Source organism: Rhinatrema bivittatum, chromosome 4 (assembly GCF_901001135.1).
Source record: "Rhinatrema bivittatum chromosome 4, aRhiBiv1.1, whole genome shotgun sequence".
Taxonomy (NCBI): domain Eukaryota; kingdom Metazoa; phylum Chordata; class Amphibia; order Gymnophiona; family Rhinatrematidae; genus Rhinatrema; species Rhinatrema bivittatum.
This window is the reverse complement of record NC_042618.1, coordinates 469,516,721-469,544,673: the sequence shown is the minus strand read 5'-3', so window position 1 is coordinate 469,544,673 and position 27,953 is coordinate 469,516,721. Positions and strand designations below refer to the sequence as shown.

The following is a 27,953-nucleotide window of genomic DNA, read 5'->3' as shown; positions in this document are numbered from 1 at the left end:
GCATACCACAGCCTCCGGGCCAATTCGGAGTCACCAACAGTAAGGTGTCTGCCTGATTTGCAATCTTCTGAATGATCCTGCCTATCAGAGACTAGGATGGGAAGGCAAAGTAGGCTGCCATGTGGCCACACCTGCCCAGCGTTTTTGGGTCCCTTCTAAGACTAAAAAACTGCCACACTTTTGCATTGTTGGAAGTCACCAGCAAGTCTAGGTATGGGCAGCCCTAGAGCTCCACAATGAGCTGAAAGGCTTCGTCTGCTAACTCCCACTCTCCTGGGTCCAAGCTCTTCCTGCAGAGAAAGTCGGTCCCTTACATTGTCCTTTCCGGCAATGCGGAAGGCAAATATTGTTCCTCCCATACCATGAGCACATCTATCTCCTCTGACACCTGGTGCTGCCCTGATTGATGTCCAACATGTGGACCATCTGAGCCTCTAAATGCTCAGCAAGACGCAAGCACGCCAGCCATATCGCCCATGCTTCCAATCAATTGATGCTCCACTGCTGTTCCTCAGCATTCCAGTAAGCTTGCACCATCACCACAACTGACCGTGAGCCCTCCAACACAGGAGGTTCGCATTCTTCGTGAGCACTAACCAATCCAGCATCTCCAAGGAAACAGCCTTCCAGAGATGATCTGCCTGCAACTTTCTGTGTCCAAGACCCATTTCATACTATAATATGTAAGTTACATGTGTGTATTGTTGTATTCAGTTTTGTCTCGTTTCTCACACATGATTAATAAACTATAATTGATAAAAAAAATACAGGAAACAGGATTAAATGATCAGTTTTCACAGTGGAAAAGGGTAAACAGTGGAGTGCCTCAGGGATCTGTACTTGGACTGGTGCTTTTCAATACATTTATAAATATGACGAGTGAGGTGATCAAATCTGAGAATGACAAAATTATGCAGAGTAGTTAAATCTCAAGCAGATTGTGAAACTGCAGGAGGATCATGTGAGGCTGGAAGATTGGGCATCAAAACGGCAGATGAAATTTAATGTGGATAAGTGCTAAGTGATGCACATAGGGAAAAATATGCCCTTGGTATAGTTACATGTTAGGTTCCACATGAGGAATTACCACCCAGGAAAGATCTAGGTATCATAGCGGATGATATTGAAATAGTTGGTTCAGTGTGCTGTGGCGGTCAAAAAAGCAAATGTTAAGAATTATTAGGCAGGGAATGACAAATAAAATGGTAGATATCATAATGCCTCTATCGCTCCATGGTGAAACCACACCTTGAATACTGTGTGCATTTCTGGTCACATCTCAAAAGATTAGTTGCACTGGAGAAGGTACAGAGAAGGGCGACCAAATTGATAAAGGGCATGGAACAGCTCCCCTATGAGGAAAGGCTAAAGAGGTTAGGGCTATTCAGCTTGGAGAAGAGACGGCTGAGGGGGGATATGATAGAGGTCTACAAAAATCATGAGAGGTCTATAACAGGTAAATGTGAATTGGTTATTTACTCTCTCAGATAAGCAGAAGGAGCAGGGTGCACTTCATGAAGTTAGCAAGTAGCACGTTTAAAACAAATCTGAGAAAATTTTCACTCAACATATAATTAAGCTCTGGAATTTGATGGCAGAGGATGTGGTTACGGTAGTCAGTGTAACTGGGTTTAAAAAGGTTTGGATAAGTTCCTAGAGGAGAACAAGCTGGGGAACTGGCAATGGCGTGAATAGTCTCCCCTTTTAAAATCCACGATGGCAGCGGGATTTGCGCACACATGCTCACGTTCAGCCTATTTTATAACGTGCACGTATTATAAAATAGCTGCGTCTCTGGCTGCGAGCCAGCACACATATGCACAAGTGTGCCACTTTCAAAGTCACCGTCTTACGGTTCACCCATGAATGTCCTTGCGATCTGCCTCAGAATATCTTGATGTTCCTGCTTTCTGATGAAACGCGAGAAAAGAAAATTATTACTTACCTGCTAATTTTCAGGGCATGAGGGAGCTCTTGGAGTTCACTACCCATCCCAGGGAATGTAGAAACCTGATTCCTCTACTCGCATCTGCTGGAGTCAGAAGATACTGAACTCCTGCAGAGGGGGTAGTAGTATATATGGATACGCCCCCTCAAAGCTTGTGCTGACTCCATCTGCTGGATTGGGGACATAACCCACTGTCTGGACTGATCCAGGTACGTACAGGGAACACCTTTATTATGTGCAAAGCCCTGAATTATGGAAGGTACTATCACAAAAGCTCACTACAAGATGTCAGGAAGTTAAGGGTCTTTAGTTAGAAAGCGACGGGCCATTTTTGTCCTCGTATTGGTTATATTTCTATTCATTTTTATATCTCATAGCTCCTTTGAGACCAGTCAGGTGCATCCAAGTTTGGATAATTGAGATTAAGGCCCTGTTCTAATCTAGCTTTTTAGTTACAGGCCAGCTAGGTGGATCAAGGTCTGGTTATTTGACTAAACTGCAAGAGAGTCTAAGGTTTAGTTTTATGTATTGAATTGACTACAAAGCTAGCTTAGTTTACTTATTTAACCTCCAGCATGTTTGGCATTTAATCTATGTTACTCTTCCTCCTAAGTTTATTTGTAAAGCACTGCCGCTATTCGCTATGTTTTCTTAGCGCTGCTGCGAAATATTGTTGACTGTAAACTGATGTGATGTTACTAAATGAATGTCGGTATATAAAAACTTCAAATAAATAAAATTGTGTATTTTCACACAAAATTTACAAGGAGCAAACAGACTGGCCAAATGCAGCTATTAGACTTCATGCCCCACAGCGCAATCTATGATCTGCCCCAAAATCTTACTAAGTATTCCTTCGGTGCAATCAGCACACCTCTGTCAAGTAAGATCGAGCAATTTCATTGGCAGGCCCCAAAATATGGAACTCACTCCCTTGTTGAATTATGGTTACAATCAAATATAAATTTTTAGAAAGGAAGTAAAAACCTGGTTATTTATGAAGGTATATCAGGATCCCACATAATAGCAGCCTGCTTGTACTTTGCACATTAATTTCACCTTTGTGTGTTTTGTTTTATTGTTTTTTGATTTTTATGTATTTTTACCATTTTATTTTTAATCTTTCACCTTTTATTATTTTTATGTTTCCAATGCTTTTATCTGTTTACTAGATATTTGTCTCATTTAATGTTGTAATAATGTGAACTGTTGTGATGGTCCCACCGAATGACGATATATAAAATCAATAAAAAAAAAATAAATATTTTAGTTTGTTTTGAGCCAATGTGTCATGCTTAGTTACTTTTATGAATCTAAGTATTTTATGTTTAATTATGTCTATGTAAACTGCTTAGGAAGTATGTGGTCTATATATTTTTAATGAATACATTTATTGCTGCTTACAAACAGGAACAGCATATTGTTTGTGCGAAGAAATATTTCAAAGCTACAGCAATAGCCGTAATTAAACATTGGCAGGTTTTATCATGTCACCAGGTTTTTAAAAACCCTCCATTCACTCCTTATAAACGGGGACATGACTTCAGAGACAAAGCGCTCTTGCAGTCTTATCTCCCATTAGACATTGCAAGTTCAAGGAAATTTAAACATTCCCCCTGCAAAAACTGCTCGTTTTGCACCAGACTTTTTACAAGCGATGGTGGGATTAATCCGGTCATTGGGCACAAATACATGTATCGGACAGACACTGACTAATTCATCTTATATTAATCATAACCCTGCCCATTATATGGGGGCTGCACCAAGCATCCCATCAGATCGAGACTGACTGAACACAAAAGTTACCCAAACACTTCAAGCACACAAGTTTTTTTTCAGACTTGCGATGGACTATAATTGAACAATCTCCAATCTCCACGAGGAGGTGACCTGTTTTACTCAAGAGAACAGTTTTGGATCTTTAATTTGTAAAGAGTGTCCCCCATTTGGATGAATGCAGAGATAGATTGGTAGTTCCGTGTTCTGACATTGGAGCTTTTTGATTGGTCATGTTATGTACATCGGGATGTTAACATTTCCATTCTAGCTGTATGTTTGGAGACAACATCCAAAGTGTTTTGATCAGCATTTGGACTGCAGCCCCTGAAGGTGACTGGTTCAGGACACGGGTCTATGCCAGGCTGGCATAGACCCGTGAATTGCAACCATTTTTGGCGATGCCTGAAAGTCAGTGAGGTCTTGGGATCTAGATACAAGAACCAGTCTGATGTTATGAACTTTATTTGTAATATCAAAAAGTTAAAATCCTATTGAAATATTTAAATTAATGATATGGGACAAAGGATTAAAATGTTAAGCCTTAGAAATGCCATTTCCTTGAGCTATTGTTTGGCTATTTATGACTCTCCCAAGCCTGTCTTCTAATGTGCAAATATAGATACAAGGAATTGGAATTTGTTTGGTTGTCAAACTATCAAATACAATGAAGAATGGAAACAATAAGATGTCTATATTCAAAGGGGTTTATCCAGATAACTTCTGCCCTATCTGGACAAACCCTGAGGTTTAGATACCTGGTCCCTGTAACTGGATACATTTTATCTGGGTAAGTCATTAACCAGATAACTCCGATTTCTGGATACATTTTAACGTACCCAATATCTAAGCCGGGACATCCCTCAGGAGCAGGGTTATAGTTATCCAGGTACATGGGGACCTGGCTCGTTTTACCTTAAATCAGCTATAGTGTAAACAGCAAACCCCCACCGGTTAACAGAAAAAAAAAATCCCCGCGGTCCTGTTACCCTCATCCCCCACCCAATGAATGAAACTCCCAAATTGTGAAAAAAAAAGTTTGCAGGTCACGAGGAGCCCACCCTAACCCAAGCGATTTCTCAAAAACATATCATCCCCCCCCACCCCCTGCAACCACAGACCAAGCCCTGCCACCCCACGCTGCTGGGACTGCAGTACAACTGCACCCCCTGCTGGAGGAGGAGGATTACTGCAATCCTTTTTGGGAGATGCCGAGTGGGACAGAAGGTTAGAGATGAGGGGGGCCCAGAGGATTTTATTTATTTATTAAAGTTACAGGGGGAGGGGAGGGCTCCTCATGCCAACAGGCGTCCAACAGCTTTGCAGTTGCTTGGGAAATCAGTGCAATGTCCGTCAGTTACAGCCATTTTGTGGGGTTGGATCAGAATAAGCCGTTAGGATTTTTTTTTTTATTATATTTTTCTGTCATTCAGCTAGCTATATTTTAGCAGGTTTAAACCGAAAGTTACCTGGGTAACTTGATCTTAAGTTACGCAGATAAAGTTACCAAGAACACTGTAACCAGGTATTTTCGGAAGGAGACATCACCCGCAGTTATTCAGATAACTTTACCGCTCGCCAGATTACTGAACATGGAGTGCACCTCGCCTGCACGCGTCACGGCTGTAAGGCAGATTGGCTTCCCCTTTTCAAAAACTCCAAAATGTAAAACTTCATCACTTAACAGGCAAATCCTATTCTTGATAACGTGCCATTTGCTCAGCAGCATCCCCCCTTCCACCTCCTGGTAACACTACCAACACCTCCTCAGCAGAATACACATGGGACCAAAATCATTGCCCACTGGTGTTCTGGCTCATCCTTGGCCACGCATTAAAGTGTTAGGACACAGACGAGTGGGCAGTTTCATGCCCAGGTCACGGCTGCAGTTGCCCGTTGCTGGCAGAGGTGAGGGTCCGAGTTGCTGCAGGAGCTGGGGTGACCCTCGACCCCTCCAGAACAGGTCTTGTTCTCACACCTCCCTGCTTGTCTGCACCCACGGAGGCCTCTCTCAAAAAAACACACACATTTCATTCACTAAGCAATGCAAAGAAAGAAAAACAAATTTAGTTTAGCAATGCACGATGCTTACGTTCAACGTGTAAGTCCCAGGCAGGAGGAGAAGGTAATATTCTCCATTCTGATTGGTCCTGTAAGGGCAGATGTGAGATCTTCCTTCTACCTCCACTATTGCATTGGCAATGGGATTTTGCAGCAGGTCGAACACCTGTCCCTTTACACCTATCAAGCGACGGGAGAGAAGTGAGACTGGAGCATTGTCAGCAAACGGCGCATTACCCCTCACCCATAGCTATCAGTGGGAAACCAAAATCGTGCTCCTGAACAGGAGCACGGGGCATGCACCAGACTCTGCTTAGAGTCTCCTCGCCCATGAGGACAGAGCTCAAGCGTAATACGGAAGGAAAGGAACAGCAGAGAGCCCTCCCCGTCGACCACAGAGCAGCAGGAAAGGTAAGGCACTCTCACCCGTGGGGGCAGGAGGTAATAAAGATGGGAAAACCGAGGACTATAAGCTTCCCTGGAGGGCTTCAGAGGGTCGGAAAGATGCAAGCTATGGTTAAAGTATGTACTTAGGCACAACTGGGAGACCTCCTGGAGGGTCAGACAGGTCAAGGGGCCTAGGGAGCAGGGCTCTGCTTCAGGCTAGAACCAGAGACTTAGCTGCTGGCTTTAGGTTTAATGCTGGAAGGCTGCGGGCACAAAATCCCAGGCAAAGTGGAGTTTAATGAAGCCACTTCAACAGTCTGTGTGATTTCTGTTCTTAATCCCGCCTCCCAAAATCATCCCAGGGCTGGAGGGAAGATCCTAATAGATCTGTGTTCTCACTTCATGCACAGCCGTTTCCCTCCTAAAGGTTTGGGCTGTCAGACCAGCATTTATGGGCCTCATCTCACAACAGGCACTTTACTGACACTGCACCCAGGCATTTCCCGTTCTTTCAGCTGCTGAGCCAGAGCGAGAAGTTACAGGTTGGTCTCACCCCCCCCCCCCCCCCCGATCTGACCAGGAAACGCAGCGGCCGGCCCATGCTAACCCACCCTCCTGACTGCACAGTAAATGGCAGGAAAGGGCGGGCGCTACTTATCCACCCCTTTGTACGCAGGACAAACCAGATTTGGGCTTCTTTTCGTACGATAGGAAACCTGGAAGATGCCGGGCCAAGAGGAAACCAGGGCTGGCCCCAGGGGTGCAGAGGACTGATCCTCACACGAAGGAGCAGAAGTCCTGTGCCCCGTGGTGGTTTTATCGAGGATGCCCAGGCCCCCTCTCTCCATGGCTATCAGAGCTTCTCTCCCAGTCAATGTCTAAAAGCAAAATGCAGCAGCAGCAGCAGCTGGACATGAAGTGCACAGGTCTCTTCCCTTTCTGGAGATGAAAGGGACACCCGATGAGCAATGGATGTCCCAAGCCCTGCTCCTGATGGGATCAATACTGGGCCACTTAATGATTTTAGGTTGCAGTCCCCACTCCCTTTTCACTTCAGAAATTTTAGGATCCCCGCCCCCCAAAAATAGTTTTTTTTGAATTGCAGTAATTCAAACTACGTCACATTTTGCACTCGACTTGGAGGCTCTGCCCCTTGTTTGACCACCCGTTTAGGGAGTAACCTATACATATTCACAAAAAGAAATCTGAGCGCCTCTCCCCCAGCTGCAGCTGCCCCTACCAAGAACTGCGCATTCAAACCCTGCTGCCCTGCCTCCCTCCCCAGTCACCCAGGCCCCATCAGGTTACCTGCCCTCTGCTTAACCAGGGGGAAACATTAGGAACAGCTCCTTATCTAACCCCGGAAGAGCCAAGGACAACAGGCTCTCAAGCTCTAATGGAGGCTCCTAATCTGCTCACGCCCGGAATTGGACTATCCCAGGAGGGCTTAGAAAGCTAAAACTACTACTACAAATAGAGGTTCAGAAGGGTAATTTTAATGGGAAAAAAAGTCCTTAAACAGGTGCACGGCAACCCCTACCTCAGCTGCAGACTCCTCCCCGTGCTCCTGGCCACAAGCCCGCCTACGTCTACACCTAAGCAACTGCACCTTGCAAGCAGCAGAGCCAGCCTTCTCTGGCACCCATCTGACTAGCCCCTAACCTGAGAGTTTCAAGACGACCACTGAAGACGTGGCTCCCTGCGGCAGCTTTTGCACCACAAACCATGCTCCCTGCTCGTTACGGTTCTGCAGGGATTCGTTCCTTCAGGGGCCTCCTAGCACATTAAACCTGGAGTTAAAGGCGCTCTCTATTGCTCTCTTTCAACACCTTACACCCTAAAGTATCTGATGATTCCCCCCATTCACTTGCTGTTCTTACAACAGATCCCCATAAAGACTTCTGCTCCTTTTATTTCCTTAAGATGCTAAGAATAGAAATGTTGACCTGTTCTAACAGGCTTTGAGCTCTCTAGTTGGAAAAGCATGGTGACGAAAGATTAAAAAGAGATGATGGACTTTGCTACGCACCCAGGTGAACCTGCTTCATGTATTCGATTAACGAGTCCCTGTTGTCAGCCCAGAAGTCTGGTAGCTCACTTGCAGGTGGATATTTACAGCACGAAAGTTCAAGAGTAATCTCAAAGCACTGGCCCCAGACGTAGTTATAGTCCTGCATCCCTCCTGCGGAATCAAGGACATCGTCAGTGCAGTGTCAGGCTCAGGGACGCCAGCGAGGCCAATGCACAAATCTGGAGCATCTTCAACTGCGCTGCAACGAGATTTGAAAGAGAAACCACCAGAGCCCAAACAGTGAAAAAAAAAATCTACGAGGACATTAACTGCAAGCCACATTTCTTTGCAGGATAGGGCAGTGCGGGTACTGGGGCAGAACGGGTCAGGGTTGAGGATTAGTACCAGTAAAAGTAGCTGGGTTTTTTTTCCGTTCCAGTGACTTCTTCTGGCAAGCAACTCCTTGTGCTTCTTAGCCAAAGCTTCAATTGCAAAAGTAACCATACCCCGAATTCAGCCATCGCTAAAGGGAAGAGAAGCTCCTGGAGGTGCCCTCTTTCTGGGTCCTGTTTTCAGAATCCTCTTTACCCACTCCCAGGCACTATGAACCTCATCTGGGCTGCTGCTGTACTCATCGTGAACACATCCCCTTTTCCCCCCCATGCAGACAAAATGCAATGAACTGAAGAAGAGACTAGGGGAAGGTGGGGGGATTTAAAAGAGTGTGCACAGCTCATTTCAAACAAAGTAAATTCATAAGACAAAGTTTAATTGATTAAAAAATAGGTAACGAGAATAAGATCAAAAGGGGATGCACTAGTACCTAACGGTACCTCTGGAGTACCCAGCTGGACCGGGAGCTGTCTGCTTACCTTGCACTGGGTACCAGGAGTATCCATTTGTAACGCCATCGTTGAACTTGAAGTTGTCGCAGCTGTCAGAATGGGACATGTTGGGGTTGTTGAGGGAGTAGGTTTTAGCGAGGTGGAGGAACACATCCTGATCTGGAGAAACACCTTTGGCAGCTGCAGCTGTACATTAGAAAAGGGGAATATTTAGACTGTGAAATGCAGGCGGTTCCAAGTCTTTCAAGCTCCTGCGGAAAACTGCGCGGCAGGAAGCCAAGCGGGCACCTCCGAACTTGCTGTCCATCTCCTTCCAGAGGGTGTGAAAATAAAATCCCTCTCCCACCCATCCAAAGCATTTCCCGGACCAAACAATATGTAGAGCAGACACCGAAAAGTTAAGCTTTGTGCACATTCGTGCTGGTTGGCATTTTGTGCCTCCGACAGACATCACAATCTCAAAACGTTTCCTCTTTGCTGCAGCCGATTAACTATGGCCTTGCAGCATCCTCGTGCTCTGAGCTTCCGACTGAATTGGATCCGCAGGGCACAGCACCTTGACCTTCGTAAGTATGTGGGAGGTTTTACTCCCCTGCAAACTCAGCCCAGCCAGGGGGAGGTGATCACGAACTGCTGCTCCCTCTGCAACCCAGCTAATGCGGACCCCCTAAAGTCCGGCCGCTAATGCTCACTGTTCAGCAACGGCCAAGGCTCATTCTCCCCCTCCCTGCCTCCGCAGCTTCCCTAGCCCCAGCCAACTCGGGAAACGGAAGTCTTAATGTCACAGCAACCCAGCATTATGGTACGAACTGCCCTTAGATCTTGGAGGGGGTGGGTCAGGGGGGCTCTTTCAGGCAGTGGGTGTGGAGTAGCCACCTAATGGTTACAGCCGCGGGCTGGAAGCCAGGGTTCAGATTCCACTGCCGCTCCTTGTGACCTTGGGCAGGTCACTTCACCCTCCATTGCCTCGGATACAGACAGATTAAGCCCTTTGGGGATAGGGAAATACCTGCAGTACCTGAATACCGAATATAAGTTACCTACATAAGGAAATGAAGTACCTGCGAACTTTTAATCAAGTTTTAGGTTGTGTTGGAGGCGTGAGCTGAGGTAGAGGGGGATTTGAGCTAAGACTGGTGCTGATGAGTGGAGGAGTAGGACTGGGGCTGATTACATACTTTGTGCATGTGAGTTTAGATGGTTTTATGCATCCTAATGTTTTGTTCTAGTGCGGTGCCTCACCTTGATACTTTGTCTAAAGGCCAATTAAGTATTGACAAATACTCGAGGCCTAACCCAGACCCCTCCGAGTGACAGTGTGCAGCACTCACCATTCAGCCAGCCCCTGATAGTGCTATGGAGATGACATACGGAGGGGCTTATGGCCAAGGATGGGACTTCAGCCTCCATCACCTGTTTACAGCTTTCTTAACCTACCATTTGAGAGAGACTTACAAGAGCCCTGAGCACAGTTACTAGAGAATAAAAGGGATCAGCATGGAACAGAGGGAACCTCACAGTTGAGTAATCTCTAGCCATGCAAAGATTCCCAAACTGCTGTCCAGTCCTGCCGAGTATCTGTGTGCAGTTTTTTGGAGTCCCTCCAAGTGGTGTCCCTCCAAGATCAGTCCTTGGATCGGTTCTTTTCAACACTTTCAGAAGGATTGTTGGGGAAAGGTTTGTATTATTTTTGCTGATTCAGGATGGACAGCCAGGAAGGTGGGAAAAACATGCGGCGGGATCTAGTGAAGCTCGAGGAATGATCTAGGGTCTGGCAGCTAACACTGAATGCTAAAAAAAATGCAGAGTAATGCATTTAGGATGTAAAAAAAATCCAAGGGAGAGGTAAGTGCTGGAGATGAAATGAAGCAAAGGAAGAGCAGATCTGGGGTAATTGTATCAGATATTAATGCGGCCAGATGGTAAATAAATAAATATGGATAAAGCAACAGCAAAAGCTAGAAAGAGGTTTGGCTGCGGGGGGGCTGAAAGATAAGGAAGTAGTTTGTGCAGACCAGATGCATCTTTGGGTCCTTATTGGCCGTTATATTCTAAATAAGGAATGAGAAAAGCTTGGTAGAGCAGAGCAAAAGGGAGGAGACTGCTGGCAGGTGATGAGGAGGGTTACTTTTTACAGTGACATGAGGGCTGATTGCACTGCTCCCCCAAGAAAGTGAAGAGCTACTGCATGAATGTCTCCCACCCGTCTATGTCCAGGGCAGGCAGAGGGGTATTAGCTGGGCCTTAGAGGCAACTGCCTGAGGCATGTACCCCCCCCCCCCCCCCCCAAAGCTGGTGGCAAGCCAGACCCCCGACGCCTCTGCAGACAGTGCTGCAGCTCCAGCCCTAGGGAAAGCATTCCAGAGCAGTGCTAACTGGACAGCGGCTCGCTCGGACTGCACACCCATTGACCGCCATTAGCCCTGCCCTCTGCTTAACTCAGGATTTTAGGGGAACCATGAAGCATTTTTGCTCCTCCAGAAACAAAAACTGCCCACATGCCAGGCAAAGGAAGCCCTGTGCCTGTGGTGCTCTCACCTTCGTTGCTGTTATCATAGGGGTAGCTGGCCACTAGCACCCCTCCGTGGATGTTAGCAGAAAGCACAAAGCTTTCACTCGCCACCCAGTCCATCACCGCTCGAGTCTCTGGCTGGATTTCAGCCGCGTTGGTTTCAAAGGCATCAGGGAAGTTCCTGTTCAGATCAAACTGGTTCTTATTGAACCTGCAAAAAAAAAGCACACAGACATGTCTTTACAATGCACGGCTGAAGTGGCCATGTCAACTGTGCCTCCCATGAGTCAGTCTACCCTTAAAATCAAGAAGAGTCTACAGTAAGTGCCCGGCAGCACAGAGGGAGACGCTATCCTGCACCATCCCATCTCCTGGTGCTGCAAAAGCAACCTCCGCAGGGACAACCTTGACAAAAGGTGGGTGGCGCCTTCTACACGCCCGAGTCCTCTAACGCTCACTCCTCAAACTGGTGCCAACCGCCTCAACATTGAAACCTTACCACTTAGCGGGCATCACGTGCCAGAATGGCTCACAGCTTCTCTGTATGCCCTGAATAAAGGGTCATGAGGGGGCAAGTCCCTCGAAATTCAGAAACGGCACCATGACAGGACTGTTTTACTCCTCAAAACATCCTCTTAAACCAGCCAGCGTTTCTAACCCTGAAGTTACTTCTACCGCTGGGATCTTTCATCAGCTGATCTGTTTCCTAACGGAATATATATATCTTTTCAAATGAAATGCATGGCCTTCCTCACCTTCCAATGGAGAAAATGCAGTCGGGAATGCTGGCTTCAAAGCCATCTGGATTCATGGAGGGCATGATGTGAATCCGGGTGCTGTTGATCATCTGCCCGACCTCGGCATCGCGTTTGTAGTTTGTTACCAAGTACTCGACCAAATGCAGTAACATCTCTCTGCCAACCACCTGCAAGAACCACACGTGACATCTCATCTGGCGGGGCTTGCACGAGGCTCCTGCAGCACTTGTACTATAAACGGGCAACATTACAGGTTTACTGCAGGCAGCCAGGAGGCTGTTCCAGCACAAGCTCTCTGCAGGTCTCTGGTCAGTTCGGTTCTGACAACATTTCGACTTGTATAACAAGGAAAACAGAACCCAACAGCTGAAATCTTTTAGGGGTGTCTGCATTTAGAGCAGATAAGCTTAGCTGGAAGAACTAGGAAGGACATTGCCGTTGGGAGTTTTTTTGCTCTGTAGTAGACGTGTTGAAAGAGGTCCTGGCAAGGCGAGTGCAGCGGATGCCGGAGAGGAAAGCAGAGTGAAACCCGGAGGGAAGTTAGACTCCACTGCCGCATTTCACTTGCACACTTTTCCTTCCGCACCACAGTGGAGAATAAAAATAAAACAAGTATAAATTATTGTGCAAGAGGAATTCTCTCAGTCCATGCCCAGAAATTGAAATATGCTCGCCCAGAACTTTTTTTTTTTTTAAACAGCTTTGATCACTTTTCAATTTTTCTTTTCTACTTCTATGGTACTAACAGATGAAAATTTAAGCAATAGGATGGGCTGCAGGGTCCATGAAAACCCTACAACTAAGTAAACTTACATCACTGCAGTGTGATTCACCAGGTCCTAACGTTTCTGTATTTACACACAAATCAAGGAAAAACAAAGGAACAAAAAGCAAGCAACCTTACTACAAAACATTTAAAGTCTAACATTGGAATAAAAGGTGTCCTGAAGAAAGTGTATGGAAAGCATCTTATTCCAAAAGCAAAAAAATCTTTGAGTTAACGTCTCAGACAGAGGCAGGAAGCCTGGAGACCAGGCCCGTGCTAGTGTAGGGCTTGCTGCTGTACGACAGAGGCAGGAAGCCTGGAGACCAGGCCCGTGCTAGTGTAGGGCTTGCTGCTGTACGACGGAGGCAGGAAGCCTGGAGACCAGGCCCGTGCTAGTGTAGGGCTTGCTGCTGTACGACGGAGGCAGGAAGCCTGGAGACCAGGCCCGTGCTAGTGTAGGGCTTGCTGCTGTACGACGGAGGCAGGAAGCCTGGAGACCAGACCCATGCTAGTGTAGGGCTTGCTGCTGTACGACGGAGGCAGGAAGCCTGGAGACCAGACCCATGCTAGTGTAGGGCTTGCTGCTGTACGACGGAGGCAGGAAGCCTGGAGACCAGACCCGTGCTAGTGTAGGGCTTGCTGCTGTACGACGGAGGCAGGAAGCCTGGAGACCAGGCCCGTGCTAGTGTAGGGCTTGCTGCTGTACGACAGAGGCAGGAAGCCTGGAGGCCAGGCCCGTGCTAGTGTAGGGCTTGCTGCTGTACGACAGAGGCATTTTGAAGATTTGGCAGGTTTTGGGGAAAAAGCTTTAGGTCTCAGTAAAGGCATCTGAATTACAGGAAAACCAATGGCTGCCCCCCTTAGGACTAAGGTGAGCAGATTTAGGTTGTCCAGCATGTGCAAGTCACCCTGATCTGAATATATCAGGAGCTCACTGGGACTCAACGCCTGGGGCCGCTGCTCTGGTTCCTGATAACCCCAGGGGCTCACACGGAGGTTCTTCAGCACAGCGTAACTTGTAAAACCGGATTTGGACCGGGCCATCTCTGCAGCAAAAGCAGAAGGCAGAGAGACCAAGGGGCGGAATAAAGGGACCACCCTCCAAAAAATGTTTAAAAAAGCTCATTTTCAAACCTTCCAGAATGGCCATGACTGTACACAGGAAGTTGGCCAAATATATTCATAAGCAACAGAGTAAGCTAATAGCAACCGCACTGCCGTACCCAAGACCTCAACCACTGAATGTCTTGCCAGCTGGAGGGATAGATCCATAGGAGTTCATCTCCCTCATCGTGGGGGCATCCGATTTCTACCCTACTATGGGAGAAGGCAGTCTGCTCTTTCCTGTGATAGCTACAGAGTCAGAACATTAACCCCCCCCCCCTCTCAATATTAACACCCGTGATTTCCAGCACACTTAGGTGGATGTAGGCAATGACATAAAAACATAAGATTTGCTATACTAGGTCAGGATCCTGTTTCCAACTATGGCCAGATCACAAGAACTTGGCAGGATCCCAAGAGGTAGATAGATTACAAGCTGCTTATCCCAGGGATAAGCAGTGGATTTCGACAACTAATGGTTTATGGACTTCAACTTATCCAAACTTTTTAAATGCAGCTACACTAAGCTTTCACCACTTCCTCTGGCAATGAATTCCAGAGCTTAATTATCTGGTGAGTAAAAAATTTTAATTACTTTTAAGTGTATCACCTACTAGATTGTAGGTTTGTACTCTTTGAAAGAGTAAACAGATGAGTTTACTCATTCTACCCCACTCATTTTATAGACCTCTAATCAGATTTCCCTTCTCTTCTCCAAGCTGAAGAGACCTAACCTCTTTAGCCTTTCCTCATAGGGAATCATTCCGGCCACCCTTCTCTGTACCTGTTCTAATTCTATTATATCTTTGAGATGTGGTGACCAGAACTGAACCCCAATACTCAAGATGAGGTCACACCATGGAGCGATACAGAGGCATTATGATATTCTCCATTCTTTTCCTAATAATCCCTAGCATACTATTTGCTTTCTTGGCTGCTGCTGCTGCACACTGAGCAGAAGATTAACATTTTCAACAATGTTACCTAGATCCTTTTTCCTGAATGGAGATCCTAATGTGGAACCTTGCATTGTGTACCTATAATTTGGGTTACTCTTCCCTAAGTGCATCACTTTGCATGCCTAGTCTCCCAGTTTTGCAAGATCCTTTTGCAATTTCTCCCAATCCTCTTGTGATTTAGCTTGGAATAATTGTCTCATCAGCAAATTTAATAACCTCACTTGTTCCCATTTCCAGATGGTTTATAAATATTAAAAAGCAATGGTCCCAAAAAAAGATTGATGGGGCCATTGGGAAAATTTACCATTTAGCCCTATCTTTTAACTATTTGGCAGTCCACAATAGGACACCACCCCCTATCCCACTGACTTTGTCATATACTTTCTGGAAGTCCAGATACACTATATCAACTGACTCACCTATATCCACGTTTATTTACTCCCACCAAAAAATGTAGCAAACTGGTGAGGCAAGACTTTCCTTGGCGGAATCCATGTTGGCTTTATCCCATTAAACTATGCCTATGTTCAGCAATTTTGTACGTCAGAGACTCACTTGTCTGTAGTTTCCTGATCACCTCCACTCCTCAGGTACAATAGATGATAAAGATAGTTTACAAATTTCCAACAGGTTCACAATTTCATTTCTCAGTTCTTTCAGCACTCTGGGATGTATGCCATCTGGTCCAGGTGATTTTTTTTTTTTTTAGTTTGTCAATTTGTCCTATTACATCTTCCAGGTACACAGATTTGTTTCAGTTCTGCTGAATCACCTTTGAATATCATTTCTGGCATGGGTATCTTACATTTTTCTCAGTGAAGACCAAAGCAAATAATTCATTTAATCTCTCTGCTATGGCTCCGTCATTCCTAAGTGCCCTTTTACCCCTTAATTAGCTAATGGTCAAAGTGACTCCCTCATAGGCTTTATATCTCAAATGTACCTGCAAAAGTTGAGTTTTTGCTTCCACGGCAAACTTTTCAAATTCTCTATCTTCTTTATCAATGCTTTGCATCTGGCCTGCCAGTGCTTATGCTGTTTGCTGGTGGTTTTTTTTTTTTTTATTTGGATCCCTTTCCAGTTCTTGAAAGATGTTTAGCTCTTATAGCCTCTCACTTCACCTTCTGCCCCTTTAGAGAACAGATGCAACCTACCTCGTCTCCATGCATGTTAGCAACATATTTGAACTCCGGTATCCCAACTGTATGTTCTGTTGGAAACCTTCCAAGAACAAGAACCCACAGGTCTCTCCCTTAAAGAGAAAAAAAAAAAAAAAAGGAGGTAGTTTAAAAAAAAATGTTCTCAGAAACTTCAGTAACTGCACAAGACTTTATGAAGCATGCACGAAGCCCTCTTCCCTGCACACTTCTGACTCCTGTCCTGCCTCTCAAGCATCCATTAGATGCAACATTTTTTTGACCCAGTACTTTCCCTTCCTGCCCCCTTTTGAGCTTTCAGCTCAATCAGAACCAGGGCTGATCTGGCAAGGAATGTGCACAACTTATTTATTTATGTTTTTTCTATACCGATATTGGTACATACCTTCACACTGGGTTTACAATGTTTCATAATTAAAATCATAAAATACAATAAAATGTTTAAACCAATCACACAGCTGTATCAGATTTATACTTAAAATATAAAAGAAATATAAGAAATAAAATACTACACGTAAAACGTAAATAATCAAGCTTGATAGTTCACTTGGATGCAGCTCCATCACTGCTCTCTACATTAATGGTGGGGGTGGAAGGGAAATAGAACCTAATGTTACTAAGAGCCAAGAGAAACATATGTATGAGGAAAAAAAGTGTGAAGCTTGCTGGGCAGACTGGATGGGCCGTTTGGTAGTCTTCTGCTGTCATTTCTATGTTTCTATCTCATTAAAATATGCCTATTATCATTAAAATATGCCTATTTTCTCCAAGTTCATTTTCCTGTTCCATGTAAGACACACTTAAGTCACTCCAATGTTATATGTAAACCGAAGTGATTAGCAACATTGTTGCTAGAACTTCGGTATATAAAAAATGTTAAATAAAATAAATAAATTTTAACAAAATAATTAACAGAAAGCCTCCACATAGGAAAAACAAAGAAAATTACTGGCTGACTTCTACTTGAAATGCTTGTACATACATCCACGTTTTTAGTGCTTTCTTAAATTCTTTTAAATCTCTCTGGAGCCTTAATTCAACGGGTAAATTCCATAGACCTGGACCAGCTAATGAAACAGTCCTTTCCCTGACAGAGGTAAGTTTGGCAGTAGCGATAGAAGGAGTTGTAAGAAGTCCTTTACCCACTGAATGCAGTTTTTGCTGAGGGGTGTATGCGTATAACTGCATTCACCCAGTCTACTTGTTCTGCATAGATTGCTTTATGTATCAAACAAAGTCTTAAATTTAATTCTATATTCGACTGGAAGCCAATGTAATGCGGAAAGGACAGGGCTGATATGATCTCTTTTGTTAGTATCGGAAAGAAGCCTGGCAGCGGAATTCTGCAAAACTTGCAATGGTCTAAGTGATGACTGTGGAAGACCAAGCAGTAAAGAATTGCAATGGTCTATATTGGTGAATAGCAACGCTTGGAGAACAGTTCTAAACTCATCATGGTTCAGTAAGCCTTTTAAGCGCCTAAGAATTAATTTATGATAACCTTCCTGGATCTTTGTAGAAATGTTTTTTAGTGTAAATTCGGGGTCAAGCCACACGCCTAGGTCTCTAATTTTATTCCCTAAAGAAATGGAAACATTTTCCATGTTGAAAACTTTGCATTGATCAGATGGAGTTAGTTTACATTCTAACAATTTCTGTTTTTTCACAGTTGGGTCTGGAACATCCAACATTCGTTTCTTTTGGCTTAAAAGTTCAAGTTATCTGGGGATTCCCTTCCCTCCCCTGCAATTTTCTATCTGCTGCCAACTTAGTCAAATCATTGCAGCCACAGTCTTTAGTCAGGGGCATGCACCAGGACTCCTAGACCCCAGTAATCCTGGGTCCTAAGCTCAGCCACCAGGTGTCACTGTTGCATAATAAAAACATTCGTTTCTTTTGGCTTAAAAGTTCAAATGTTGGATGTTCCAGACCCAACGAAACAGCTACAGAGTGCTCCAGGCTCAGGGTAGGGATCTATAAGCCTAGTTGTAATCACAGATTAGGCCTCTCAGAGGGAGAATGGTCATTAGAAAGCAGGCTCCAGGAGAACAGCCCTTTCCAGATGCTAATCAACCACTGGGACTCATATCCCAAATATTGAACTAAAATGTTTGAGGCTAGAAATATGACCAGATCTTGAAACTGGGACTTTCTGCAGGAATTGTGTTTGCTGACCAGGAAACTTTTCAACTACGTCTCAGAGGTACAAGTAGATAAAGGACTCAATTCTCAGGCTTTGGTCTTACAGAAAAAGATTTCAGGCAAAGTTTTCATGATTGCCAAATATTGCATTGTATGTAAAAAAAATTCTCAAGGAGGCCCTGCCTAACTTGTGAAACCACACACTATATTCAAATTTTTAAATCACCCACTCTGACATCTATTGATATCTATCTTTTCAGATGTATGGCATCATTCTGCCAATCAACATGGGAGGACATCATAGATCATTAACGATGCTCATAAAGGTCACTAGAAGTTTATTGCAGTTTCAGAGCTAATAGTGTCAGCATAAAGCCAGGTCAGCAGTCCCGACAGCTCGTATTTCATGAAGACTGCATCGGGAGGGAACCTGGCAAGACAGTAAATATAGTTTATAAAATGGACATGAAGCATCTGAAACAGGCAGAACAGTATGAAAAGAATCATCAACTTACCATGGTCAATTGTGCATTTAACAGATGCAAGAGTTAAATCTAAAGAGAGCATATCAAGTTACATTAACATTGGATGTGCTCACATTTGACTCACCAATAAAAGCACAGATAAAAAGCTTGCCCAAAATTACTAAGATTAACATTAAATAACTGCCATGTTTCTATCTGAAACAAGAAACAGTAAAATGTTACAATTGGGCACACAGTCAGTTTAAGACTCAAAGCTTACCGTCTCTCAAAAATTGGCAGTCTGGCTGACACTGACAAGCTTGCAGAAGCAGAAGAAATTAATGTAATAGTTTTAAAGAGAAAACGATGCGAAACGAAGGTCACATGGACTAGACCACCCATTTCATGTCATGGGGGAACCCCTAGACTAATGAAGACCAGCATTTGGTCCTCTTTAGTCTAGGGGTCGTGACCTCATTGGTGATTAATCTGTCTTTATTAGTTATATCCGAATCAGAGTGGACTCTTAAGGGCCTTTCATCCCTTCATAATATGATCTTTTGAAATCCGCCTGTTTTCAACAGTTTCTCAGAACTTTGAAGATTAATTTTTCTCTAACAGGACCTCTGTGCCTGATCCATCGTAAGTCCACATGGACGCCAATGGACTCCGCAGATCCGTTGACATATTTTGAGAGACTATTTGATTTACAACATTGAGAAAGAGGTCGCATTTGTTTCAGAATTTTACTAGAATGGACCATCAGGCTTTAAGATCTTTGTATGAGTCTTTCATAGTAAAACCTGCAAATAAGGGTGAAGGAATTACATTGATGCATCTAACCCCACGTCAATTGCCAAACATCGCAAACATCCTGAATAAATCACACTGGGCCAAGTCCCAATTGAACTTAAACAAGCCATTATAAATCCCATCCTCAAAAAATCAGACTTAGACACCACTGATCCAGCTAACTACCGCCCAGTGTCAAACCTCCCATTCCTCTCCAAAATACTTGAAAAAATAATAAACTTACAAACTACATAGACCACCACAATTTTCTTGCATCATCCCAGTTTGGTTTCCGTAAACACCATAGCACAGAAACCCTACTTATCTCACTCTCTGAAACCACACTCAAAGCCCTGGACAGAGGACAATCCTACATACTCGCACTACTAGATATTTCGGCGGCATTTGATACAGTCAATCACAACATACTCAAACGCCTCAAGGAAATTGGCATCTCGGACACTGCCCTTCTCTGGTTCCAGTCTTACCTTCACGACAGGAGTTACAGAGTAAAAATCGGTCGCAGTGAATCCAAACCAGTCAGGCTATCACATCATCCCTTTCCTCAACCCTCTTTAATATCTACCTCATTCCCCTCTGCCTACTGCTCTCCAAATTGGGTTTCCAGCACTTCATTTATGCTGATGACGTGCAGATCCTCATACCTATAACCGACTCTATCCCTAACGCAATGAAGATTTGGAACTCTGCCCTGTCTGAAACAAGCTACTCTGACAACTTTCTGGCACTCAACACTAACAAAACCGAACTACTCATCATTTCTCCCCCCAACATTCCCACACTCACCCTTTCTTCCCCTCCCACCCAATTTGTCCGCAGCCTAGGCATATGGATAGATAACCACTTTAACCTCAAAAAATTTCATATCTACCACGATAAAGAGCAGATTCTTCAAACTCCACACATTGAAGAGAATCAAACCACTATTACACACCTCTGACTTCCGAACTGTACTGCAGGCCATGATCCTATCCAAATTGGACTACTGCAACGCTATCCTCATAGGCCTTCCAAAAAACACCCTTCAACCATTGCAGCTCCTACAGAACGCCGCCGCCCGCATTCTCAAACACTCACCGTCATGACCATATCACCCCAGTCCTTCAATCCCTACACTGGCTTCCAATAACATTTATTTATTTATTTTTAATTTTTATATACCGAAGTTCTTGTGGGAATTACAAATCACTCCGGTTTACATAAAACGATGAACTGCCCAACAGCGGATGGGGGCTTTACATAGAACTGTAGAACATAAGGAACAATAAAACCGGATGTCAATTTAACATAGTAATAATAAATATAATATAATATAATATGTACATACAATTTAACTATTTAACGTAGTAGAGATGACCTGTCAAATCTACCATATAGATACAATAAGAGTAATATAGTGAACTTATGGATTCAAAAATTGATTGAGCAGTTGTGGAGTCCTGATAGTAGGAATTGGTGAGATGTCGATAATTTAGGGATACTATTATTTAGGAAGTCCTCTTGTCTAAGTATCATTGAGAATCTGGGAAGGCTTGTTGGAAAAGCCAGGTCTTCAGTCTTTTTTTTTTTTTTTATAACATCCAGAATAATCTACAAATAATGTTATTTATAACATCCAGAATAATCTACAAATCCCTTACACTCATACACAAAGCCATTCACAACCAAAACATGCACTGGTTCCCTGAAAATCTCCATCTCCACATCCCAACTAGACCAACCAGAAAGCAGCATCAAGCCAAACTCCTGACACCCTCCCCCAAAATCATCAAACACACCACAATCAGAGAAAGATCAATCATAGCAGGCACCTCCCACTGGAACAAAATGCCACCCCACTTACGCCAGGAACCTTGCCATAAAAGATTCAAACAGAATCTTAAAACCTGGCTCTTCAAACTAGCATACCCTGACTAACCGAGTATCCCAAAGATACGCCCTTTTAGACTGACACGCCTCTATCCCTCTTAATAATTCCCCGACCCCCCCCCCATCTCATCCCTGCCTCATACATCCCTGTTCCCACTCCTACCACCCTCCCCTCTTCCTTCTACCTCTCACTCACCGTTTACACCCTGCCACCCTGTTAATAGTTAAAATTTCCCTTTTCCTTTTCTCTCCTTTAGAGTTATTTATTTAACCATCTCTCCTCGAGTTATATTTTAACCATTCTTCTCAAGTTGATTTAGTTATCTGTCTCGTTACTATACTTTAAATTATTGTAAAGCTTGTTGCTATGTTACGTTACATTGTGAACCGAGGTGATGTTTCTAACGTGCCCCGGTATATAAAAAATCTTTAAATAAAATAAATAAACTAAATATATGTCTTAGGTACTTACTATCTACTGAAGGCTTCTTACAGTTCTAATCCTGTTTACAGATAAACAGACTCTGCACTCAGGTTAAAAGCATTTATTGGTATGCAAAATAAGAGTATCGGGAAGGGCCTGACAGTCACCGAGGTCCTTGTTTTCTGCTTTCACATTAGCTGCTTACATAGAAAATTTTTGTTTGCCAGTTTCTCAATATCATGACAGTTGATTCTGTTTTCTTTTGAGCCTAGCCCACAATCATTGCCCCAATATTATCATCTTTTCTGTTCCCACAGGTTCTCTCTGAGTTTGACCCACCTGGCATCAGTGGTTTCAGCATCATGAGTCTTGTCATATCCCTTTTGTCTGGTTATCAGATCTCCCCGCTAGCAACATCTCTTTTCCTGATATGGATCATGAGCACCACAGCTGCAGTTCTATGCATTATTTCTGCTAGAGTCGTCTCTTGCTCTGCAGATATACACTGCCTTTGTCAGAGGACCCTACGAGCGGGTTAAGGAAGCAAATTTCTGATTTAATCTTACAAGCATTGGATGCTCACCTGATTACACCACGAGAAGCTCAGTTTCTGATAGAACCACATCCCTGTATACCTGCATTCTATGTTCTTCTAAAAGGTACATAAGTCATTGGGTGACACCCCTGGGTTGACCTATTGTTTCCAGTATAGGCTTCCTCTTGGAACCTTTGTCTATTTGTTGACTATTTTAAGACCTTTGATTCCTTTAGTTTGCTCATATGCACATGTTCAGGATGTTTTATTACTCTGATTAACCAGCTACCAGTTTTTCAATCCTGTATTCTGTTTCTTACCATGGATTTTGAATCTCTGTACAGGGTGAGGCTATTACTATTGTTCACTCCAAACATGGCCTGTACAGATGTTCTGCCACCCTTGATACCATCTCTTGTGGCTTTCACTCGCATTGCATTGACAATTTCTTTTAATGGTACCATAATACCAACAGATCAAAAGGTACAGGGCCACCATGGCTACAGACGTTGCTTGCTTGTCACCAATTTTGAGACCAGGGTTCTGTATCCATAGACCTCTTGGCCCTTCATTAAGGTATGGCTGAGATATTGACATTTTTAATTTGGAAAGGCACTGAAGTACAGTTCTAAATGTTTTTAAATTAAATTCATATAATTAACATCTTCATTTTTCAGCTGCTATCCATCCTTCTAGTGTATGTTTCCTGGATATCAGAGTCTCAAACAATGGACAGTTTTTAACATCCATCTATAGAAAACCAGACAGGAATACTCTATTAGAGTATGGGAGTTATTCATGGCATTTAAGGGATACTTCCTACTAGACAATTCTTCCATATATACCACCTCTGACTACATGTAGCAAATATATTTCTCAAGCACACATGTCCCAGAACCTCTTGCAACATGGTTATCTGGCATTTAAAACGTGTACTATGAGAATCGCAATTTACTGTTTATGAAATCCCATTACTGATGACGTGGTGACTTGTGTCATGCCTTATTTCCCAGCTAGTCAACATATGTGCCATCATCTGCCTATTTACAACCTCGCCCAGTTTTCCGGAAACATGTTTGCTTTGCCATTAAGCAGGGTCAATCTACACAACCTATTAGTCTGATGTACTGCACCCCCTCTAGTCCTTAGAGGAGTCATGCTTCCTGTGGCCAGTGTTAGGCTTGCTCACATTTTCTAACCATGACTGAATTCCAACATCCGATTTCTCAGAAGTATTATCCTTTACGGTTCAGGTCCAATTGTTCCACATTTGAGGTTGTTTATATCACATGTCCATATCCACTTTTCTGTATTGGCAAAAATTTTAGATCAAGTTCATACATTTGTCTTTCAGCACTGCTCTTGCCTACAGCTACAAGAAAAAAAGGCTCCTTTTTTCCTCTATCTGCCAGGATGCCGACCCCTGTTGGAGAGGTTGTGGGGAGATTGACAATCCCACGTGTGCTGAAAGGTACCAAAGTGCTCAATTTTTTTGGTCGCAAGTCACCCAAGCCCTTGCGGACATTCTGGGATATCTTATTTTTGTTGGGCCCAGCTTGGGGCTCCTCGGCAGATGGGTGGGATCGACTGTGCCACGTAAGCACCGGCCACTGGTTGACAGCTTTTACTAGCTGCTCGTTTTAAGATTGCAAAATTCTGGAAAACTAGTCTGCACTTGGATTACTGGTGGGCCCAAGTTAAAGACCTGGCTGACATAGAACAGCTCAGATACAATCAATTAAATGCTCCCTCCAAATTCTTAACTTTCTGGGGACCTTATCTGGAGTTTTGTAAACAATGATTTTCCATGTAACTACCATCTCGTTCCCTTTCATTATGGTACTTTGACAATTGCTTCCCCTTCAATAGGGGTTAGTAGCCCTCTCTGAAAGATGATCGGCTGAGCGTACTCCACAGGGGTTCCCCCGATGTCAACATGAGTGGTCTTATCTTGTCGTTGCATGTCAATAGTTTCAAAGACTTTTTGCCTGCACACAGATGCAGTTGGTTCTCGTTAAGTCTAGGGGTTCCCCCATGTCATGAAATGGATGTCTGGTCCTCAAAATGACAACTTACATCAAGTGACCTTCGTTTTGCCGTCTTTTTAAAACTACATTTCTTCTGCTTCTGCAAGCTTTGTATTAGCCAGACTGCTGATTTTTAAGAGATTGCGTCTTGGACTGTGTGCGCCCGATTGTAGAATTTTATTGTAACTGTCTCTCCTATTTCAGATAAAAACATTGCAGTTATTTGTTAAAAAGCTTACCCAAAATTAGTAAGGTTATCTAGGGAATATTAATATGCAATGTTCTTAATGTTTTGATTGTGATAAGTGCATTATTTTGTAAAACCGTATTTTAAGTTCAATGTTACTGGCACTTTATCAAAATATTATGTGCCTTTTGTAAACCACTGTGAAGGAATTGCTCTAAACGATGGTATAGAAAATTCACTAAATAAATAAATATCTATACTCTTGGTAAGTTAAACGTGAGTACATCCAGTGTTAGTGTAAATTCATATGCTTTTCTTTAGATTTAAACCTTGTCTGTTAAATTTATTTTATTTAAAAACTCTTCTATACCGTCGTTAAGTTAGCTAACCATCACAACGGTTTACATATAGGCACGATAAAAAATATTGAGTGGTATAGGTTACAAATTAATCATGTGCCATCATAGTACGGTAACAGTAAAGTACAATAAGCTATTTGTTTAAATTGAGTTTATCTGTTTGGTAGGAAGTTGTTTAAGCGGTTCAAATTTAACATTAAAGTGCACTTGTAGGTTTTAAAAAACAAACTGTTTTATTGGTGCAACCTTATCAATCGTTTTCTCCTTCTCTTTGTCTTTATTGAAAGCTTGTTTGAAGAGCCAGGTTTTCAGATTAGTTTTGAATATTTTCAGATTTCTCTGCAGCCTTATTTCGAGGGGCATGGTGTTCCATAGCACGGGGCCAACCAGTGACAGTGCTCTTTCCCTTACTTGAGTGAATGCACATAATGGACCACAGTGTCTTACTTTTTGGTAAGCTGATCATTTTTTTTCACACCGTTCTGCCTGTTATAGATGCTTCATGTCCATTTTAGACTATTCTAAATATATTTACTGTCTTGCCAGGTGTTGTCCCCACCCCACACAGTCTTCACGAAACATGGCCCGAGTCGGGGGACCACTGACCTTTGTGCATGAGTTTCTGGCTTTCTCTTGAAACTGCAATAAGCTTCCAGTGAACTTTATGGACATTGTTAAAGATCTATGTCCCTCCTTTCGTATTGATTTATTCCTCGATGCTTGGATTCTTTGCCAGTTTTACTCATTCTGTCAATGCCATTAATATCTACAAATGGGTAGAGGAAACCCACTGAGCATTGTCCAAAATGGATATCTGCTTGACTTAAGTAAAAAATGCTTGCCCACACTATAATATCTACATTGCCTTATTTACATATGTTCAGAACCACTTACATGGTTCTCCTCCATAAAACTGAAAAAAAATATAGTGTAGTTCCAAACATTTATAAAAGGATGTCAATAATTGTCACAAGTGGAAGTTTGAAAAGTTAAGATGCGTTTTTCACACACTGTGGTTAGCAGCAGAAAGTCCAATATACAATTCGCACAGCAGAAGCTGGTTTTAGGATACCAACTGTGTGAACTGCCATACTGGATTAGTTGAAGTGCTCTTCTCATCCAGCAAGCAGATACAGGAATGAACTTAGCCAGAGCAGAAGGGATACCCATGCTAACCTATAAAACAAGATATCACTCACAACATTCAAGCTTCTGTCACTACACACAAGAACTCATTTCTCTTCCACACTTACCCTCCAGAACACTATCCTGAGGATCAGAGCCACATGTATGTATATAAGTGGCTCTGACTTTCTATGGGCACCATGCCACGATCCAAGAAACGTGCCGACTATATCCCCTATCAGATGTGTGTAGTGTGAAGGAAGAGTTGCATGATCTGTGTACTAGAGAAATGACTGAATGCTTTAGTGTTACATAGTGCAAGGCACTAAGCTTGGAGATCTAGCATGCATGATAAAATGTAGATGTATGACAGTCCTGTATGTATCTTGTGTGTAAGTCTTGTCTGATCTCTTCTCTTAAGAGTATGCACTCCTGTTGATATCTGTTTTTGGTACGTGCCTACCAGGCATCATGAGGACCTCCAGAAGGAAGGATAAAGTTCGCCTCAAGGATTGACAGGAAGAGATGGACAGTGCTGCCAGAAGTTTCCCTGGGAACAACTTGGACAGGAAAGAGCTGCAGATGACTGTCTCAAGGGAAAGATTAACAGAATTCAATTCTTATTGCAGTTCTGGTCACTTGTGCTTTTGCTTATTATTCTGCAGATTGAGTCCAATTATTGGAGGAGACCGATGCCAGGATATGGGATATTTCCGTATGCATCTAGAAATTGTGATTAGTACTTGTGATTGAGGGATTGACCCATGAGTGTTGCATGCTTATAAGTTTGACATCTGGGATTAAAAAGAAATGGAGACTGCTCAATAACAGAAGACCTCCGTACATTTGCTCCGAGTCAGCATAGTCCTACTGGACTGAGACTGGGAACAGATTAATGATTTGCACTGTTTCTATTGCTGTGAATGGAATGTTCAAGAACGGGGGCAGATTCCCGATGACGACCGGCCCGGGGATTCGCCGCCCAGGCCGGCCCCGGAGATAGAGCCACGCTCGGCAGACCACGCGACTAGAGCGGCCAAGCCCACCGGGGGATGCCCGATCCCCCCCGATAGGCCAATCCGCCCCCGTTCCAAGAACTAGTCTCATTTGAATTTTGTGATCCTTCCTTTAAAATCTGAGAGTGTACAGATATATTTTGGGAGCCTCAAGGCCTGCGTGGAATGATTCATACAGAAACCAAAAGATGTTGCATTGATCCACACTGGTAGGGGGGGGTCTTGAAAACATGGGTTTCCTCACCTGTGGGGAAGAGCTCCTCTCATAGCACCTGAGAGAAGGGCCACGTTTCATAACACTAAGCATGGCTCTGGGTGCACTGTGCCACGATGTGCTGTGTAGCAAGCTATTACTTTGGCTAGGTCACTGCAGCACAGGAATGCATACAGCGTGCAGAACACAAGTGGGAGTACGTGCTGTGTGCCTGAATAAGGAAGAGACAGGCAGTTAAAGCGGTTCTAAAAAGGGGAAACACTTTGAAGTAGTGTAAATAAAATAAGAGATGGTTTGCATGTGGCTGATATCTTACTGGTTAGACTCTTAAAGCATGTGAGTGTCATCACGCTAGCTGGAAAAAAAACACCTCTTAAAAAAACACCTTAGCTAGTATTTAAAAAAAGGCTAAGGCTGGTAAAAATTTTCTAGAGGTATCTGACAGTAAAAGTTAGGTTTTTAAAAAAAAAAAATGAAAGTGTCAAATTCAATCC

The 27,953-nt window shown here is 43.5% G+C and overlaps 1 protein-coding gene across 1 annotated transcript in view; it reads right to left on the bottom strand.

Moving 5' to 3' along the window:
- The window catches only part of CPM (carboxypeptidase M), a 62,133-nt gene that overhangs the window by 3,739 nt on the left and 30,441 nt on the right, over positions 1 to 27,953 (bottom strand). Inside the window, exons 2-7 of the mRNA XM_029597224.1 lie at positions 16,282 to 16,379; positions 12,296 to 12,465; positions 11,567 to 11,751; positions 9,056 to 9,214; positions 8,202 to 8,354; positions 5,817 to 5,965 (exon numbers count right to left, since the gene is read on the bottom strand). Coding sequence (XP_029453084.1) covers positions 5,817 to 5,965; positions 8,202 to 8,354; positions 9,056 to 9,214; positions 11,567 to 11,751; positions 12,296 to 12,465; positions 16,282 to 16,379 — 914 coding nt within the window. The remainder of the gene's footprint in view (positions 1 to 5,816; positions 5,966 to 8,201; positions 8,355 to 9,055; positions 9,215 to 11,566; positions 11,752 to 12,295; positions 12,466 to 16,281; positions 16,380 to 27,953) is intronic.